This window comes from Mytilus trossulus, chromosome 5 (assembly GCF_036588685.1).
Source record: "Mytilus trossulus isolate FHL-02 chromosome 5, PNRI_Mtr1.1.1.hap1, whole genome shotgun sequence".
Lineage (NCBI taxonomy): Eukaryota > Metazoa > Mollusca > Bivalvia > Mytilida > Mytilidae > Mytilus > Mytilus trossulus.
The window spans coordinates 5,271,539-5,292,959 of record NC_086377.1 but is presented as its reverse complement, the minus strand read 5'-3'; the positions used below and the strand labels follow the sequence as shown (position 1 = coordinate 5,292,959).

General features: G+C 31.7%; 2 protein-coding genes and 1 long non-coding RNA gene across 3 annotated transcripts; 2 read left to right on the top strand and 1 right to left on the bottom strand.

Annotated features, from left to right (window-relative positions):
- The first annotated feature begins 2,558 nt into the window (after positions 1 to 2,558).
- On the top strand, positions 2,559 to 3,173 carry LOC134719326 (uncharacterized). Its single transcript, XM_063582336.1, has one exon. The coding sequence runs from the start codon at positions 2,559 to 2,561 to the stop codon at positions 3,171 to 3,173; it is 615 nt and encodes a 204-aa protein (XP_063438406.1).
- Positions 3,174 to 3,261: 88 nt separating this feature from the next.
- LOC134719374 (uncharacterized) lies at positions 3,262 to 9,080 on the bottom strand. The gene is made up of 3 exons (XR_010107566.1): positions 8,631 to 9,080; positions 4,258 to 4,352; positions 3,262 to 3,475 (listed from the first exon to the last, which is right to left on the bottom strand). It is a non-coding gene; the product is annotated as an uncharacterized LOC134719374 (long non-coding RNA).
- A 612-nt stretch (positions 9,081 to 9,692) lies between these two features.
- On the top strand, positions 9,693 to 12,770 carry LOC134719325 (acanthoscurrin-2-like). The gene is made up of 4 exons (XM_063582335.1): positions 9,693 to 9,882; positions 10,836 to 11,009; positions 12,273 to 12,367; positions 12,729 to 12,770. The coding sequence occupies exons 1-4, from the start codon at positions 9,693 to 9,695 to the stop codon at positions 12,768 to 12,770; spliced, it is 501 nt and encodes a 166-aa protein (XP_063438405.1).
- The last annotated feature ends 8,651 nt before the right edge of the window (positions 12,771 to 21,421 follow it).

Genomic DNA, 21,421 nt, shown 5'->3' with positions numbered 1-21,421 from the left:
AGTTAATACGATTTTTTTTTGATTTTTTTTTAGTTCATTCAAATCTATATCATGTATATAATATATTTAATAGACACAACTGTTTTAGTTTGATACATTTCAAATAATGATTTAAGAAAGAGGCTGTTTGGATATGAAATATATACATTATATGTTGAGTGTATTTGGTTTTTGTTATTTGTTTTTATGATAGTTAAGGAGTCCAGGGTTTACGAAATATTTATAAAGAAGGTCTTTCTATCTTCCGATGAATTTTTTTTTAAAAGGAGGACGTTCTTTGGCACACCCCTGGTTCATCAACTATCTGCTCAGACACTGGTGATGTTTGAACAAGTCTGAGTAGAAGCTGCAAAACTTTTGATTATCGAATACGTTTGAAAATGTATCCCCTATGCAACTAAAGTTGGTATATTTATTTTTAACTTTACCTTACCTTAACCTTACCTTTATCCTCTTCGTGCTTTGATGCACATAAGGCTGACACTCTGTCTTGTGCTTTCTTCTCTCCTTCTCGCGCGACATCCAAACCTCCTTAATCTCGCTTTCCACTGTTCTTCGTCATGTTTATTTTGGTCTTTCTTTGTTTTCTCCTGACATTTTGAGTCCTCCTTAGTAACACTTAAGCGAGGTTTCCTGGTTCCTTCCTTAAGACATGTCCTATCCATTTTCATCTTCTTGTTTTATTTCATCTCTTATGTGTCTTTACGCTGTCAGTTCGAATAGTTCCTGATTTGATATTTTGTTTGCCCAAAAGTTTTTGCATATTCTTCTCAAGGAGATAAAGGGGAGGGCAGCCAGTTTGTTGAATAAATATAGGAAGATGCGGTGTGAGTGCCAATGAGACAACCTTCCGTCCAAATAACAATTTTAAATAAAGTAAACAATTATAGGTCAATATACGGCCTTCAAGTCAGTTTGTATAATTCTCCAATATTCTGAGCCATATAGTAGTACAGATTTGACAATGCTGTTGTAGATTTTAAGCTTTGTGTTTCTGGCAAAGGATGACGATTTCAAGAATGGTCTGAGTAGACAAAATGATGGATAGCCTCACTCAGTCTTGCTTTGATGTCTGTGGTGGACCCATTATCACTGCTTATTACTCTGTTTATGTGTGTTAAGGGCATACGATACAGTTACAGGGGAGGTAATGACGTTGCTAACGTAAAATGTTTTTGTCGCGACGTCAAACTGTGACATATCTGGAAAAAATACATTTTTCGACTGATTTTTATCATTCAAACTGATTTAATTTGTAAACGAGTTAATGGACCCCTATTTTTCAAAACAGCAATTTGTTTCATTTTGCAGGGAGATTATGTGACCCAAATTTCTGTAAATAGAGGATTTTTTAAAATATTGATAAGCATGCAGCAAAAAATGACGTATTTTCCTCAATTCATGAACATTTGATAAATCTGAGTTATTTCTGAATAAAGAAATGCATATTTTTTTATGATACTTATAAAATACAGAAATTACCGATTATTTAACAAAAAACAATTTATGTTTATCTTTTATAACAAAAAAGTTGTCTTTCTTTTGAAAAAGAAATTACGGCCACAAATCTGAAATCTGAGCAAATGTACAAAAATTCGACATCATTTTACTCAAAAAGTAGCACATGAAGGTATATTTTTAAATACATATTTGATTTAATCAGGTAAAAAATAGCCTACATGCAAAGTTTCACGAACTTGAAAATACAGGAGGAGTTATGGCCCTTGAACCAAGGTGATTAGTGTTTCATAGCTCCGCAAAAAAGTGAATTTCTGAAAGATTGCAGCTAATAGTACGGTATGAATTGTTGAAAATTGTATGCAATACATGTTTACATTCCTTTTGAGACTAAAACATTCAAAAACGGACAAATAGTTTAGTATTTATCGATGTGTAAAGACAAAAAAAATCCAAACGAAGAAAACAAAATGGCCACCTCTTATGCCGAAGCAGCTAGAGATGAAAATAGATACAAAAACAAAAATGATGACTGCAAGATTGGCAATGTCAAACCAATATTTCTTCTCGAAACAGATGTATTTGGTGAACATGATATGAATCATTTAGGTCAACGCCCATTCCTTCTAAATATAGAGGTATATCGAGCAATAGAAGAGCAGGTACCAGTTAGAGCTTTAATTGGGTTACAGAGAGTTCGAGGCATCTGGCGAATATATTTCGACAATGAACAAGACAAAAAAGAACTACTGTCATTGGGGTTAACCATCAGAAGAAAATCAATAACCCTGTACTTGAGAAACCCAAAAGTAACCCTCAATGAAGAACCAAATGCTATAAAGGTACGAATCAAAAATGTTCCTCTATCAGCAGATGACGACCAAATTCTAAGAACTCTTGAAACATCAGTTAGCAAGTGTGATATAATCACTAACTCTAGGGAAAGATTGAGAATTGACAATCTTGTAACAAACTGCAGAACAGGGGATAGGATAGTCATATGCAAACCTTTTGATCCGCCGCTGCCGAGGTCGATGAAAATAGGCAATTATTGGGCTACTATTAGCCATTTTGGCCAAGCATCTACAAGCAGACCAAATATGAAATGTAGTAAGTGTCTAGATGAAGGGCACACAGCAAACAATTGTCCAAACGGATGGAAGTGTAAAAAATGTGGTCAGCTAGGACATAGACAATATGAGTGTGAAGAGCATTCTGATGTTGAAGTCGAGGAAGAAGGCAATACATATATGACCAACGTGGAGAGTGTCTGCAATCCAGACATTTTCCATGAAAGTGAAAATGATGTAGAGACCAATCAAGAAACTGAAGATAATGATGAGTCATTCCAGGATAGTGATGTCGATTCCAAATGCACGACAAAACCTCTCCTGAATACCAAGGGTAGAAGTAGGTCAGAGATTGACACGGAACATTCGCATTTAAACCTTGGTACTCAGGAAAGTAAGTCCGCTGGAAAAGACAATTCGCAACAGCATAAGGAAAAACATAAAATCAATAAAAGTGTTGACAGAAGACCAGGTATCTCGAGGTATTTGACAGCAAGACCGAGTCATGATCAGAGTGACACTACAAATAGCACACCTAAACAGTCAAAAACAAAGAACATTGAAAAATCGCCATTAACCCCAACAGAGAATCTGCATGACGCAACACGAGATGAGGCTGCTAAGAAGCCAAAAAAGAGACGCTAATTTAATATCTGTTATTAAATCAAAATACAAAATATAAGACTATAGAAATCTTTTATTTTAAATTATAAAAAAAACTAAAAATAATGCATTTTGTCAATCATATTTTTCACAAAACAGTATGTATAGCACTGATTTCATTTATTTTTAACTGTATATATTATTCGAGATATGTCTCAAAATGTTTGTTGTTATGTGACACAGCTGATGAAGGTTGTCCACTTAAAATATTCAGACTGACAGATAGTCTAATCAATTCCAATAATGAAGATTATAAATGGTCTGTTCTTCATGAAAGCTTTATCCTGAAAAAGAAAAAGACAAATAAAAATAAAAAGTTCATTAATGTATGTGTATTTAATAAAGTGGCAATTTTTTTTTTATTGTGTACTAGAGAATCTAGATATGTGCATGATAATATTTATGCCATGTTACTATAATATTAAATTAAAGTATTTACCATCTGCTACTAAATATCCTGATCCAGAAAACATATTAATCCATCTTGAAACGTCTCCATAAAAAACGGATGAAATAACCTTGACCAGAAATTCTATAAATACTTTAACGTTGAGGTCAGAATATAGAACGTACACAACTAAAAGTAGAGAGCACCTGGACAGCGAAAGTCTAAAACTATTGCAAAACAAACATCATATGCTTGACGAATATAAGCATCATGAGAATAGGTTATCAATGCTAATTATGGAAAAGATCGATAACATAATACATTTTACGGTACGGGAAAATAAACTGCTAAAAATATTGATCAGGAATACACCGACTATAAACATAGAGATAGTAAACAAAGCGGTATTATTTGAGAAAAAAACAAACACAGACCGAAATTCATCGTTTAAATACCCACGATCTGAAAAACCAATCGCAATCAGTGAGGCGTATAACGGTATTTCTCAGGTAAAACAAATGTTATATCAGTATGTAAACTGTCCTATAAATAATTCTTCTTGGAAAGAAACAAGACTAAAAGAATTTAGCTTTAAGTCAGTCAAAAGAAATAACAAAATAATAATAAATAAAATCAATACCAAATGCCTCATTATTAATGGTAAGAAAGATAACTCACCATGCTATTGTATGAAATTTAAAATATCCAACTATAAACCACCATGAAAAACTATTTGCACATCTGTACGGTCAATGCTAATGGCCTACAGCAACCTGAAAAAATAAATAAAATAGTAAGTTGGGCAAATCAACAAAAATGTGATATCACTTTTATACAGGAAACTCATTTTACTAAACAAATGCAAGATACTTTGTTTAAAGAACTTGGTAAAAACATTTTCAGAAGTGATGTACCAGTAATTCATGTGGAGTAGCAATATGGATAAAAGATAGAATTAATTTTAAAATTATTGATGAGCATAAAGATTCTGATGGCAGATTTATTTTGATTAATATTGAAATAAATGAAAACATTTACACGCTAGTAAATATCTATGCTCCAAATAGATCAAGAGAAAGAAATAGTTTTTTCAAAACAGTTAAATCAAATATAAATAAATATGGATTAGGTCAAACAATTCTTGGGGAAGATTTTAACGACATCTGGTCATTAATTGATACAAAAAATAAAACTAAAAACTATATCCTCTAAAAAATTTGATAAACCAGTAACATGTTTAAAAGGGCTTATAAAATCATGTAAATTGATAGACATTTGGCGAAGTAGAAATAAAAATTTAAGGCAATTCACGTGGTGTAGAAAAGATAGATCTGAAGCAACCAGAATTGATTACTTTCTCATTTCAAAAGAAGTACAAAAAAAGTGTAAAAGCTGCGATATTAGACCTTTAGTACAGAAAATAACTGACCATAATGCAGTATCTTTGAAAATTAATACTGAAAGAGGAAATAAGGGGCGTGGCTACTGGAAATTAAACTCCAGTGTTTTAAATAATGATGACTATGTAAATGAAATAAACAAATTAATAAACAGATATGAAAACGAATCAATTAACTGTGATGATTTAGGGATACTATGGGACAATTTGAAAATAGAAGTAAGAGATGCAAGTTTAGACTATTGTAAAAGAAAAGCCAAATTTAAAAAAGATAAAATAAATATCCTAGAAAAACAACTAAATGATCTCAATAATAAAGCAAATAATGGTACAGACGTAAATCATATAATATTACAAAAAGAAATTGAGAATTTGGAAAATGATCTAGATTGTTTATATAAAGACAAAATTAAAGGACAAAAAATAAGATCAAGGGTAAAGTGGTTCGAAGAAGGGGAAAACAAAAGTGCATACTTTTTGGGACTAGAAAAAAGTCGTCAAACAAAAAAGATTATAACTGAACTATATGATGAAAATGGGATCCCAACAACTGATCAAGATAAAATTCTAAATCTACAAGTAAAATATTATAAAAAACTTTATGAGTCTACTAATCCTTGTGAAAATGAAGTTAAAACATATATTAATGAAACAAAATTAACAAAAACGCTTAAAGATTCCGATAGTAATCAATGTGAAGGGAAAGTAACAGAAATTGAATGCACTGATGCAATTTTTAAAATGAAGCTTAATAAATCCCCTGGTCTTGATGGATTGACAGTGGAATTTTATAGGCAATTTTGGACAAGCCTTAAACATATTGTTGTCAAAGTATTTAATTATAATTATGAAAAAAAAGAACTTACAAACTCACAAAAGAAAGGTGCAATTTCACTAATTTAAAAAAAAAATGATCCTCTTTCATTAGATAATTATCGTCCCATAACTTTATTAAACATTGATACTAAACTATTAGCTTATGTATTAGCTCAGAGACTTAAAAAAGTACTACCATCTATTATTAGTCTAGATCAAACAGGATATGTTAAAAATAGATATATTGGTTTTAACATCAGACAAATTCAAGATATAATAGATTATTCTGAGAAATTTAATATAGAAGGAGCAATCCTTTTCTTAGATTTCAGTAAAGCTTTTGACTCACTAGAATGGACTTTTATGACGGAAACACTAAAACGGTTTGGATTTAAAAGTAGCTTTATCAGATGGGTGGAAACTATGTATAACGACATTAAGGGATGTATCTTAAATAATGGGTGGGTCTCAGGTCCATTTAAAATATTTCGAGGGATACGACAAGGGTGTCCGATTTCAGCGTTACTTTTTGTTATAACAGTAGAATTAATGGCAATAAGACTTAGAAGTAATAAAGATTTTAAAGGTATAAAAATTACATTAGATGGAAAATCTTGTAATTTAAAAATTTGTCAATTAGCTGATGATACAACACTTTTTCTTCAGTCAAGGAAAGAAATAAGTTTAGCTCTCAGTATAATTGAAACATTTGGAAGTTTTTCAGGGCTTAAGCTAAATAGAAATAAAACTGAAGGGGTATGGTTAAGACGACTAAAAAGTTCAAAAGATAAATATGAAAATATAAATTGGACCGACAAACCAATCAAAAGCCTTGGAATATATTTTGGGTATGACAAAAAAGAGTGTCAAACATTAAATATTGAAAAAGTGTTGGACAAATTAACGAAACTTGTAGAAAGATGGGCAAAAAGAAAGTTAACAATACTTAGAAAAATATTAGTAGTAAAAGCTCTTCTTCTACCAAATATAACCTACATTGCGACTAACAGTATCATTACTAAAGAAAATCTACAAAATATAAATAAAATCTTATATAAATTCATTTGGAACGGAGGAAAAGATAAAATAAAAAGGTCAATAATAACAAAAAACTTCGCAGAAGGGGGGTTAAAAATGATTGATATAGAATCCTATATAAAATCTATACATTTAAAATGGATTATAAAAATATTAGAATCAGAAAGTGCAAATTGGTCTGTATTATCAAAACTATACCTTAATAAATTTGGAAAAAACCTTTTTATTTTTAAGATGAATGTGAATAACACAAAATTGCTAGATAAAAACATATGGAACAGTACACCAACCTTCTATCAAGAGATGATAAAAACATGGATAAATGTAAATAATTGTGAAAACAATCAACATGATCAAATCAATAATTATTTAGAAATCAGGAAACAAGTTATATGGGGAAACAAATTCATAAAATTTCAAGGAAAATGTCTGTTCTTTGATAATTGGATTGATAGTAACATACTATATATAAATCACATAATAGATAAAAGAGGAAATATATCAGAAGAAATTATTATTTCAAAATTAGGAAATAAAAGGAATTGGATTTCTGAATTCTCAAAACTAAAAAGATCCATACCAAAGCAATGGAACAACAAATTAAAATCAGAAGAATCAATCAAAACAAAAGTCCATTTCAACCGAACAAAAACTAAACTTAGAGATTGTAATGATGTTTTAACTATTAATGCTAAAAACATATACAACTTAGTATTAAGTGTGTCAAAAACAGAAATACCAGTAGGATTTTTGAAATGGGAAAGAGTCTTAAGCAAAGGGAGACTAATAAATGAATTTAAAGACTCTATTAAATTTAATTTTGAATATCTTAAAGATAATAAAATAAAAATGTTTAGGTGGAAACTAATGCACTTTATTTTGCCAAATGAGGTGTTGCTTTTTCAGTGGAAAATTTCACAAAACAATTTGTGTTCATATTGCAATGAAATAGATAATTATAATCATTTTTTCATTACATGTTCATATCATAAAACATTCTGGAAATCAATGAAAGTTTTACTTAAAAAAGTCTTCATAGGCGAACATGTGATAAGTCTTCATTCGTTGGTTATAGGATACAAAATTCATGACAATGTATACTATGCGCTAAATCATTTGCTTAGCTTAATGTTCTTTTCAGTCTATAAATCACATTATGTTTCCAATAAAAAATACCAAAGCAGTAGACACCTTTAAAATTTTTGAATATGAGGTAGAAAATACTGTAGAATTATATAGTATGACCAATACAGAGATCAGTAGTTTATTTACAAATGTGTTGAATATTTTGAAGTATAAAAATGAAGTCATTTTATAGTTAACTTAAGCTACATGTACATGTATAGAAAAAAAACAGATGTTATAGATCTAGATTATGTGTGATTGCATGTGTGTTTTTTTTTCTTCCTTTATTATAAATGTACTATGCAAGTAATTATCTGTAAGTGCTATGCCTAAGGTGTGAGTAAGTGTGAAAGGTTTGTTTGTATGTTAAATTTATCATGTGGCAATGAACAAGAATGACTGTAAGCGCAGAAGTTTGTGTGTACAGTAATTATTACTATTATGTATGAATGATAATGTGGGTAAATCAGATATATTAGTGTGTAGGTGTGTGTGTGTGTCTTTGTCAATATATAGGTACTTCGACACGTGTACACTAAATATGTGTTTTGTTTACAAACTTAGACAGGTAAACTAAAGGTCACGACACCATACTTATCTAGGTCAAATCAATAACAAATTTAATAAAGATTGAAAGTGCAACTGTGAAAAATATATTTACACTCCAACTTACCTTTACGCAATATTATTCCAAACTCTTAAAACCACATCGAAATTAATAATCCAAATTCACGAAACACTTCAAAAAATATTGTCCAAACACGAGGATAAGACAAGGCGTGTGAGGTCACTTGACCGCAATATTTATTTTTGATTAAATAATAAAAGAACCTAAAAAGTCATTCCGGATGAATGATCAAATTCCGTAAAACAATTAGTGTGTAGATATTTTTTATATGAATATATCTGAAAATACTTTAAGTGATGTAGAAAAGACTATTTGTAACACATATAATAATAGTTTAATGTGTGAATTAAAACAATGTAATTTATTAGTTAATTTTACTGAATATTATCCCTGGGTATTCAGTTGTAATCTAACAGGGAAACTTGATGAAATGCTGTACACCAAGTTTAATTGTTAAACAGCAATATGTGCAATAAAGAATCAATTAGAGTGTTAAAAAAAAATACAGGATCAAAACTGTATCGTATGCCCTTAAGTCTTCTATTTCTTCTAAGGTGGGGGAAATTGATAATTTTAGAATTAAATTATTTTTTTGGAAAATTTTGTATAAAAGCTCTACACATTCGTATTGGAAATGGCTTACCAATTGTATACTACCAGCACACATACAAGTGTGGTGTAGACAAAACGCACGTGCGTCGTTAGCAACTTTAATCGTGGTATATCTAATAACCTTTGAAAGGTTGAAAGATGCATTCACCGTAAAATTCATGTTCCACGATTTATACAAAATTCTCGTAGATGATTTTTGATATCATGAAATTTATATAGATATAGGAAAATGTGGTATGATTGCCTATGAGACCTCATTTTCCATCCCTAGAATACATAAAAAGTAAACCCATCAGGTAATTTTAAAGCCGACAATTACATAATAATTTTATTGGTTTTTGTAAAATACTCATGTCGAATCACTTATAATCATTCAAGTTAAATTGATTTAGTATTATCAGTCCTGATCAAAGAAGTTGTGGTTACATCAAGTGGTATAAATACAGATCTAAACAGTTGTATCAACACAGTTAAAATTGTCAAACCTCAGTCATCATGGCTATTATAACTTTACTGCTGTTGGGTGTTGTCGGATCTGCATTTTGTCATGGCCCATATGGTGGTGGAGGCGGCGGATGGTATGGCGGCGGCGTAGGTGGTGGCGGAAGCGGTGGCGGAGGATTGGGATCTGGCGGCAGTGGTGAACTATTGTTATTAGGCGGAGGAGGTGGTTGGGGAAAAGGAGGTAATTCTTCTTAAACTTGTTTAAAAGGTTACCTATTCAACATTGTAATAAGATCATTGAATATTGTTTTTAGTTGTATAAATATTGATTTTGTTATCAGTAGATTAAAAGCTAACTAAGTATTACTAGTATATTATATACATATACATTTTCATGGATCTACAATCTGTCGATACCTGAAACTTGGCATTGTACAAGGTCATGTTCTTCTCTGTCTGTTTATGACGTCTTTGTACTAAATCCATTGTATGTTGGACAAATGTTGGATGTGTACGGATTGAGTGTTTAGTCTAAGAAGCATGATTTTTTAATAAGTTTTAAGTGGTTTTGAACTAGCTGTCAGATAACTGCGAGTACGCTCAGATCTGTTCATTGTGTCTTTTTGTGTCGGGATGTATAAGTACCCGGCCACGTCCACTTGTATTTTTGTCCATCTGATGAGTTAAGCCTTTTTCAACTTATTTTTATAGTTCTTATGTTGTACTGTTATACCACTGTCCCAGGTTAGGGGAGGGTTGGGATCCCGCTAACATTATTTATGTATGTGCCTGTCCCAAGTCAGGAGCCTTTAATTCAGTGGTTGTCGTTTGTTTATGTGTTACATATTTGTTTTTCGTTCATTTTTTTACATAAATAATGCCGTTAGTTTCCTCGTTTGAATTGTTGTACATTGTCTTATCGGGGCCTTTTATAGCTGACTATGCGGTATGGGCTTTGCTCATTGGTGAAGGCCGTACGGTGACCTATAGTTGTTAATGTTTATGTCATTTTGGTATTTTGTGGATAGCTGTCTCCTTGGCAATCATACTACATCTTCTTTTTTATAAGTTAAGGTTACTGTATTTTAGTTTTAAACTATAATAACCTCACTTTTTCTTTGATTTGTGTCTATTTCATACTGTTTAAGATTATACCAAAGTTTAATTCTGTACCCTTATTTTATTTTCTTCAAGGATATGGTGGTGGAAGCGACGGAGGTTATAGTGTTGGGTATGGTGGCGGTGGAGGCGGTGGTGGCGGAGGATTCGGATCTGGCATTAGTGGTGGTGGTGGACTATTGTTATTAGGCGGAGGAGGCGGAGGAGGAGGAGGAGGAGGAGGAGGAGGAGGAAGTGGAGGAAAGAAAGGTAAGTCAATGTTACAGTATTTTAATTATTTATAACCAGTACGTATGAATGTCAAAATGTATAACTATAAAGCACACTCAATCAACATGATAAAGTTCGAGAGAAGCAATGTTACCGACAATTGATTAAGTACAGCGAGTGTATAATTTGTATAATAGTAATGCATTTATTGAGCTAGCTAAATTGAACGCTCTCGAGTACATATTTATGGATTGAAACATCACATAAATATGCTCCAACCCATAATATAACGACCTATGTGAGGCCATTATTTTCCTTGATAAAAATGCAAACGATAATTTACTTCAAAATCATATTCGTCTGATAGTCTTTTGTTGCAAATTTGGAAATTTATCTTTAAAGTTCAATATATGATTGGTGTAACAATATCGTCATTGCCCGCATTTTAATTTAAGAAACAAATAATGTGAAGTTTTGTTAATTTATTGCTACAATACAAAGACATTGTCATATATTATGTTAGATGAATTGTAATATAAACCTTTCACAACACTTTCAAATAAAGCCAGATATAACATATTCCTTTGTAAGATTTTAAAAATCTTATAGATTTAGCCTGAAAAGGTTAATTGGTTAACGGTTGCTCAACGTCCAGTGGCAAATATGTCATGCATATTCCGGACTTAACACACTGAATAGGAAATCATACTGTTACCTACATATTTTGACATTCGTTTTCGTTTTCGTTAACATGTACATGTATCACGATTTCAGTCCCTCTTCGTGTCAGTTCTTTATGTATACCTTTCACTTTATCATATGGTCGACTAATAGAATATTCTTAAATTATATTGAAAAAATCATGTATACCTCACAATGGGTGAGTGGAGTGTACACAATGGTAACCTGAATATCTGTCACGTTCAGTTGTGTTTTATTTTATGAAGTTGCAGTAATTTGTGTATTGTGTCTAGATAATAATCTTTACGGTTATATCTAGATTTATTAGTGAGTGTTATTTCAAATTCTAAATGAGCCGTAGGGCGCATTAAAACATGAACGCATTAGAAAGGAATAGCCCACTTTAGTTTGGTCGGTAAACTAGGATGCTAAATTTTGCAAATCCTAACGGTATATAAGAAAATTAATGCACATTTTAAGGTTTTTCTTGTCGTAGAAAATACCTCGGGGTGTCAGGATTGCTTAAAGAAATTCTTTCCTACAGTCCGTCTATCATTTGTTCAATCCTGACATTCCATGCTGTATTCTACTACACGTAGTACCATTAATTGTGCATTATAGATAACGTGATAGAGAAAAATGCAGGAAAAAAGAATATTTTGATGCGAACCGCTTTTTCAGTTACTTGCATAGCCAAATATATGAAAACTGAGCATGTATGTTTGAGTTCCTTAACATTGGAAAAGGAACACGACAAACAAAATACATCAACAATAACCAATTCTATATAAGGTCAACTTAGCCTCAGGGGGTGGAAACCTTTTTTTCCCTATAATTTCAAAATTTATAAATGAACATATTCTCAAATTGCCTGCAGTATATTGAAAATATATTTTGCTATAATCCCAAATCACAAACACACCGACTGTTATTCAACTATTATTATCAATCGTAGCATAATTCATATAGCCACAATATAACTAAGTTGATTCCTTGATGTTTATCCCTTGTTAATCAATACCATCATTATCCATGTAGTTATTACATACAATGTGCGTTTGTTATTTTTTATTACAGGTAGTCAAGTATGGTGTACCTGTCGTAAAGGACAATGTTTGAAAGGAGAATTTGTTTTGGACAAGTATTGCAGACTAACACCCTTATTCCCAGGGAAATGGACTACATGCTGTAAGGTGTTACCAAACAGTGTAACTAGTCAAAGTTACGGAGGAGGTGGTTGAGCTGGATTCGGCGGCGGTGCTGGAATCGGTGGTGGAGCTGGATTTGGTGGCGGTGGTGGTATCGGCGACGGTGCTGTTATTGTAGTTGGATCTGGATCTGGAGGTGGATCTGGAGGTTCCAGTGGTGGATATGGGTATGGTGGACGACCTGTATATGGAGGTGGATCTTGGTATGGAGGCGGATCTGGAAATGGAGGTGGATCTGGAAATGGAGGTGGATCTGGATATGGATATGGAGGCAGAAAAGGAAATACATATTAAACAAGATTCGTCTAACAGCTTTTTAGCATATAAATGTGTTTTCTGATATATGGATATATGTTAAAACAATTAAAACATATTCATGCACAATGTTTATTTTTGTTATTAATGTTGAAACAGACGTTGTTGGTTTGTTATAGTTTAGATCACAATATATGCATAATAATGTTTCCATCGTAAGTAAGAATAACGCTGATTTTAATTAACAATATATTTGAAAATTAAAATGATGTTCTTTACACCGGTGGAACTATTGGTCTTCCTAGTCGTTTTTTTTTTGTTGCACGTCAAACGGATTTGAATACCACATCATGCGTGTCATCCATCATTTGTTATCTTAAGGTAGTATCTTTGATATATGGTCAAAAAACATAATACATGATAATTGGTATCCGCGCATTTTCTCGAGCTACAGGTTGTTATAGATTGACACATTTTGTATGGATTACATAGGAAAAACCTCCATGTTGTCATGGTTGTGATATGAAACTAAACAAAATGATAAAATTGTAAAATAAATTGAAAAAGATAGATTTCAAACAATGTTTTGAGAAAATCAAAAGAAAATTTAGGGTTACCGTACGTTTTTCCGACTAAAACACAAAATAGGAAAATTGCATGTAGATTCCTTCAACAAATGCTCTGTTTTAGAGTTACATCCCCTTAAAATGGCAATCTGAACACATTCAAAAAACAACCAAATATAATCTAAACATGTAAAAATGTTCTTATAAATTGGTTCATTTGAAGGAAATTCACAATAGATATCTGCAAACTTGATAAAAAATCTGGACCTTAGATTCTCTGTTTTTTACAATCCAAAATGCAAAAAACAACCATACAACCCTAATTATTCTTCCAAAAACATTCAAAATCCGAATTTCAAAAAGTCCTCCAACTGTTTCCACTGTCCTCATGGCGTTTAGATATCTTAACTTGTTCTATTTGCTTGTCTTTTAACAACGTATTTGATTTAATCTAAAGAAATATCTGTATTACTGAAAAATTATCTCACCGGGGTTTTCAATATTTACAAAGTAGTCAGAACATTAACTAAAATGTTTCTTCGGTACAAGGGCATTATTCATAAATATAAATCAACATGCATTCATCTTATATACTTTTCTACTTTTATAAATTGTTACTTGGATTGAAAGTTGTCTCATTGGCATTCATACCACATCTTCCTATAGCTTTATCTTATATGCTTTTTTATTGTTGTTTGGATAAAGAGTTGTCTCATTGGCACTCACACCACATCTTCCTATATCTATCAGTTATATAACAACAAATATGTTATTGTAATATTCTACACAAACCACAACAAAATCACAGATTGGACGTGGCCGGACATTTGAATATTCCAACAACAAAAATACATCAAGTACAGATCTTAGAGTATTTACAGTAACTGACAGCTAGTTTGACAACAACTAATCGAAACAAAAATTGCATATAACGCTAACTAAATAATCAGTACACATTCAACATCCAATTGATTAAAACTAAAGACGTCTGATGTTGTACGGTTTCATCACTGGCCTAGATTAAGGGGAGGGTTGGTATTCCACTAACATGTTTAACCCTGCCACATTATGTATGTATGTGTCGGTCGCAAGTCAGGAACCTGTAATTCAGTGATTGTCTTTTGTTTATGTGTTACATATTGTTTTTCGTTTATTATTTGTACATAAATTAGGCCGTTAATTTTATCGTTTGAATTGTTTTACGTTGTCATTTTGGGGCTTGTATAGCTTACTATTCGGTGTGGGCTTTGTTCATTGTAAAAGACATACCGTGACCTATAATTTCTGTGTCATTTTGGTCTCTTGTGGAGAGTTGTCGAATTGGCATTCATACAACATCTTCTTTTTATATAAGCAGTCAGGAAAAAAAACCTTTACCTTCTGCCATGCCAAGAAACAGATGACAACCAATTTTATTAATGTACATATTTATATACATATAATGGTTTAATTTTTAAATTGTTATTTGGATGAAGAGTTGTCTCATTGGCACTCACACCACATCTTCCTATATCTATATAACACTAATATATAGTTTGCATTTAATTAAACAATAACAAAAACAATATCAACACCAATAAAAGAAAGATCAAATAACAGTGTTGAAGTGCTAATCTTTAACAATAAGTTTATCTAAAAAATCGATAGGTTTACCAGGATCATTTTAAAATATCCGGATCCGATATACAATATCTTCGAAAAAAAAAGAATGGATTATCCCGTTTAAAGTAAGTTTGTTACAGTCACAATCAAACTTTAAAACCAAATATATATATATGTATATCCAAAGGAGAATTAAGTAGAAGTTTTAAGTTATATGTGGTAACGAAATTCCTGACTTATTAATTAACGAGTAATACATATATTAATTTCGATTACATCTCAAACGTTATAACAAACACGGTCATAGACAACGAATTTTGAAATATAAACACCATAAGATAGTGCTGATCACCAAAGCAAAGTTACAATAGGGTTAGATAAAGAGTAACAATAGGGTAAGATAAAAAGAAAATAGTCCCTTTTGTCGTAAATTTAAGTGTTAATTTTTCGGAGTTCAACTGAAATATCTAAATATAAGTCATTATTAACGTATAACGTTACATTTGAACAATGTTGATTTGTTTAGATTAAGTTTCTTTGGGTATATTTCGGCAGTATTTTTGAAGTGTTAATGGAGAAATCAATTTCGTTGGGGTCTTTACCGTTTTTTGTTCATAATCTGTGCTTAATAACAGTTCAAAATTTAAGTTTGCTATTAAAAGAGCGAAATAAGTGCCTATTGGAAAACCTACAATCTATCGATAAACATTGTTGCCAAAATGTACATAAATATTATCAAGGAGAAATTAAACAGCTTTGATCATCTCACATCCAGTATTTACAGCATATTTACTTTTCTCATAGGGCGAATGTTCTGAATGAGTTGAAGCAAAACAAGTGCATTCAGATTGACCAATGTCATTCGACAGTGAAGTTTTCGGTTTAATTAGAGTCAAGCACTATTTCACTCTTATGTGATGTTTACTGACTTGACATATGTGATGTCTACTGACTTGACATAATGTTTAAACGTATGACCATTAGACAGTGAAGTTTTCGGTTTAATTAGAGTCAAGTACTATTTCACTCTTATGTGATGTCTACTGACTTGACATAATGTTTAAACGTATGACCATTAGATAGTAGAGTTTTCGGTTTAATTAGAGTCAAGTACTATTTCACTCTTATGTGATGTCTACTGACTTGACATAATGTTTAAACGTATGACCATTAGATAGTGAAGTTTTCGGTTTAATTAGAGTCAACTACCAATTAGGAGATAACTGTGTTGTATTTTAAGCTCCGACGGCATCAATTGGGGATTTGATGGTCGCAAATTAAGTTTACTGGCGACGCTTTAGCGGAGACAGTAAACGGGTATTTGCGACCATTAAATCCCCAATTGATGCCGTCGGAGCTTAAAATACAATATTGTTATCTCCATTCTAATGAAACTGACAGAAAACAATGTTAAAACATGTATTTAAAATCTGGCATATGCCGTCTGCGCTTGCGCGTACGTCCCGTAACATCAATTGTCAATTGATGCCATGTAAGAAAGTGACGTTATCCAATCAAAATAAACGTTACAAACGTTGTTGCATTAGAATTCACTCTTATGTGATGCCTACTGACTTGACAAAACTCACCCACGTATGTTACAGCCTCACAAAATGTGTTGCAAGTTAATTTTGAAATGTTCCCTTCAATATTGCATCAGATTATTTATGATTTGTTTATTTGTTTCTCAACTTTTGCCATTACATTAACAGTTAGTTGTCGACTTTTTTTTATTTTTTCCGATGTTTTTTTCACGATCAAAAACTTGTTCAGTAAATCAACATGAATTTGCAATATCTAAGGCTTATTGAGTATACAGATACTCACATGTTTTTGGCATTCGTATATTTTGGTAAGAGCGATCCTGTTGAAAGTGAATCAAGAAAAAGCGACATTCTGAATATTTATATATAAATGTTTGGTGGTTTATTCATCTTTAATTAAAATATTAGCGAAAAATCCTTATATGATTTGCATATAATGGAATACATTTATATAATTGTTCGAGAGGACTTCCAGCAGTGGATCTTGCCGATGTATATTTTTCGATAAACGACGTTAACTAAACTACCTTTTGAAAACAATGTAAACAAGATAGCGGTGATAATAACACAATTCGGTTGGACGTTGACAATTTTAATTCCACGACGTGTTGATCAATAAATTTAATAATAAACACAAAACAATAAGATGTTTTTCAGTTTTTTTTTAATCATACAGCAAAATACATGGACTACAAATTTTGCGTGAACCAACAAATGTATGCATGTGCCAGGCCATGGAAAAAAATCCTTATCACAGATTTTAAAGAATAATAAGAATTAAACACCTTTTAAAAGTATTTGATTGGTGTATAAACTGGAACTCACAAACATATTATTAAAATCCATTGAACATGTTTTTGTATGTGAGCGAAACGAGTTTATACACAAATACATTCCTTTAAAAGGGCTTTTAGTCCTATAATGGTACAATACGGGCATTAAATAGCATATGTCGAAGAGTAACCGGCATGGTTTAAAAAGAAAAATACAAACAGACAAACAAAAAACATACGAACAATATTATAGTATAAGAACACAATGAAAACTATAGAATGTGGGTATCTCGGTTGCTAGGAAAGAGTAGGCAAACGCTTGATCACAAATGTCAACATACGTATTAATTATGGTAAAATAAACTCAGTTTAACATTTCATTCGGTAGGTCATCTTCGAAAAAGGAAAATAGGCTTGTAGCAACGAAATTTGTCAAACAAAATTTCGCTATAATCTGTGAAACGGATATTCCGTAACGGTCAACTAAACATACATTACAGAAACACTATACAACTGAATACACAATTCTAACAAACACGCACACATAGATTTCCCATGAGTATTCGGACTAATGCGAACTCATAAAAGAGGGACGAAAGATACCAAAGGGACAGTCAAACTCATAAGATAGTAAACGATTGCACGTAGCAATACAAAATTCGGTCAAGGTCAATACCATTTATCAGCTCAGGGACACACTTTTTTATATCAAAATAAAAATAAGGAAAGAAATTACATGACAATCCGTCACTTCTAATTAACATACATCAGGCGATTAAGTTCAGTTTATCTTCCTGCCGATAACAGAAATGCATGATTGATGTTTTAAAAAGCATGCAGACATTTATTTCTTTTTTTCTATTAGATGATTTGTACAGATTTGGGGAAATTTATGAGGCGTTTTAACATATAAGTTTCAATGTGCCTCTGGTATTATTCTCCATTCTTTTACAAACATAATAAAATGCTCTTCTTTCCAAAATGTTTATATGTGTCTTATCAAAGCCTAAACTGAAGACAATAACATTTGGCTGCCTAAAAATCTTAAATCTAAATACTTCAATTAAAATGGTCTTAGTCAAGTGATAAAACATATCAAACAAATGGACAACAACTGTCATATTCTTCACTTGATACAGGATTTTTTTAATGTAGAAAATGGTGGATTGAACCTGGTTTTAAACTGCTTAATCTCTCACCTGTGTGACAGTTGCATCAAAATTCGATTATATTTAAATCGATGCGTGAAAAAACAGACCAGGTAAAATTGTCAAAATACGGGTAGAGCAGTCATCACTGTGCCATAATCTCAATACAAACCAAAATTTACCAAAAAAAGCACAAAAATAACTAACATATGGGAACAATGAAATTACAAACAAGAATTATATGTCAAATTGCCTCATATTCATTCATTGTATTTCCTTGACAAAATTTTAATAGATCAGATTTATTGGAACAACAAAATTACAGTCAAGTCTTTTGTAGGAATTGTAAACTAATAAATAAAACAAATTGTACATTGTAATTGTTTTTAATTTGATATTAATGATAAGATGATTGAATGTAAAAACTGGTATGTACAATGTCTATCTAATAAACACATTTCATTGGTCTATCTAACATAAATAAACACATTTCAGGGGGGCAATTATTTACATTATTGACTGGTTTAATATTACAATTTATCACTCATTATTTATATACAATTACATATTGTCCTCACTTCAGTCAATATTATGACCAATGCAAATGGTCAAATGTCTTGACTTTTTACAAAGTACTGTGGATTAATAATTTTTCCTTTGTTACCAAATACTGAATTTAACAACCACAGTTCCTACTTATATATGTATTTCAAATCAACCCATAAGAGATTAAAATGTTTGAAGTCCTGGCGTGCTAACGTCAGAAAATGTAAATGTAACACAGGACAAAAAGCAAACTAATGTTGTCGTCCAAAGCATTTCGATATTGAAATTTCACATGGGAAATGGTTGTCTACAGGGTTGAAAAATCAAAAGTTTTGTTTGAACTAATTGCAGTTTAAAAAGACCGACATTTTAAATTATACAGACATTGACAGAAGTTCTTCAGAGTTGTGGAGAATCTACATACGGTTAAAACCACTACGCGCGTTAAATGATTTTGTCGTTCAAAGTATTTCCAACATGATAATAGAACAATACCATAATGGCATTATAAGAGAACAATAAGATTTTGGTGGGATCTTTAGAAGTAGAGAGCCCCGTCTTGTGTACAAAAAAAGGCATCAGAACTAAAATCCACCAGCAAAAGTGAAAGATAATGCAAACACATTGATGGGATGTATATGTTTCCAGCCTTAACACATGGATAAAAGACAACGACAAATAAAAGAACAATATAACACGTTATTAAGGTGGTATGGGTGTCTTTCGCCATCTTGGATTGTCAAAAACAGAGAATTTAAGGTCCATATTTTCTATCAAGTCAGCAAAATTTGATGCAGGAATGCAGATATTTAATGTGAATTTTCATTTAAAAGAACCAATTAAGAAGAATGTAACTTAGAAATATTAATATTTTTACAAGTTTATATTATTTTTGGTTATTTTTCAATATTTTCAAATTTGCATTTTAAGGGGAGGTAACTCTAAAACAGTGCATTTTCTGAAGGACTCTACATGAAATTTTCCTATTTTTTCTTTTAGCCGGAAAAAACGTACGGTGACCCTATCTTTTCTTTTGATATTCTCAAAGCATTGTCTGAAAGCTATCTTTTCCAAATTTATTTTACAATTCTATCATTTCGTTTAGTTTCTGATCACAAAATATTGTTTTTTCCTGTATAATCCATACAAAATTTGTCATTTTGTCACAACCTGTAGCTTGAGAAAATGCGCGGTGACCTATCATTTTTATAATATTTTTGAACATGTATTAATAGATACTACATTTTGACAAAGTATGAACAAATTCTATCATTCTTATTTTAGACTACCATACCACCTTAAAACGTTTACGAGTAATACATATATTAATGTTGATTTCATCTCAAACGGCGTACCAAACACGGTCATAGAAAACGAATTGTGAAATATAAACACCATAAGATAGTGCTGATCACCAAAGAAAAGTTACAATAGGGTAAGATAAAAAAAAAAGCAGTCGTCCCTTTTGTCATTAATTTAAGTGTTATTTTTGCCGAGGAAATATCTAAATATAAGACATTATTAACGTTACATTTGATCAATGTTGATTTGTTTAAATTAAGTTTCTTTCAGTAAATTTCGGCAGGTTTTATTTTTATTTTTGATCATTTTACGAAAATATATCATTAAAATAACGGGTAATGTTGTTGGATAAATCAATTTCGTTGGGGTCTTAACCGATTTTAGCTCACATGGCCCACAGGGCTAAGTGAGCTTTTCTTAACACTTGGCGTCCGTCGTCGTCCATCGTCGTCGTCCGTCGTCGTCCTGCGTCCGGCGTTAACTTTTACAAAAATCTTCTCCTCTGAAACTACTGGACCCAATTTAACCAAACTTGGCCACAAACATCATTGGGGTATCTTGTTTCAAAGTTGTGTCCGATGACCCGGCTAACCAACCAAGATGGCCACCATGGCTTATTGAACATAGGGGTAAAATACAGTTTTTGGCTTATAACTCAAATATTGTTTATCAGGTTCAGATCTATCTGTCCTGACATTTTTAGATGAATCCGACATTCCGTTGTTACATGTAGGTTGCTGTTCCTGAATTGGTAATTTTTGAGGAAATTTCGCTGTTTTTGGTTATCAACTGGAATATTATTATAGATAGAGATAAACTTGTCAGT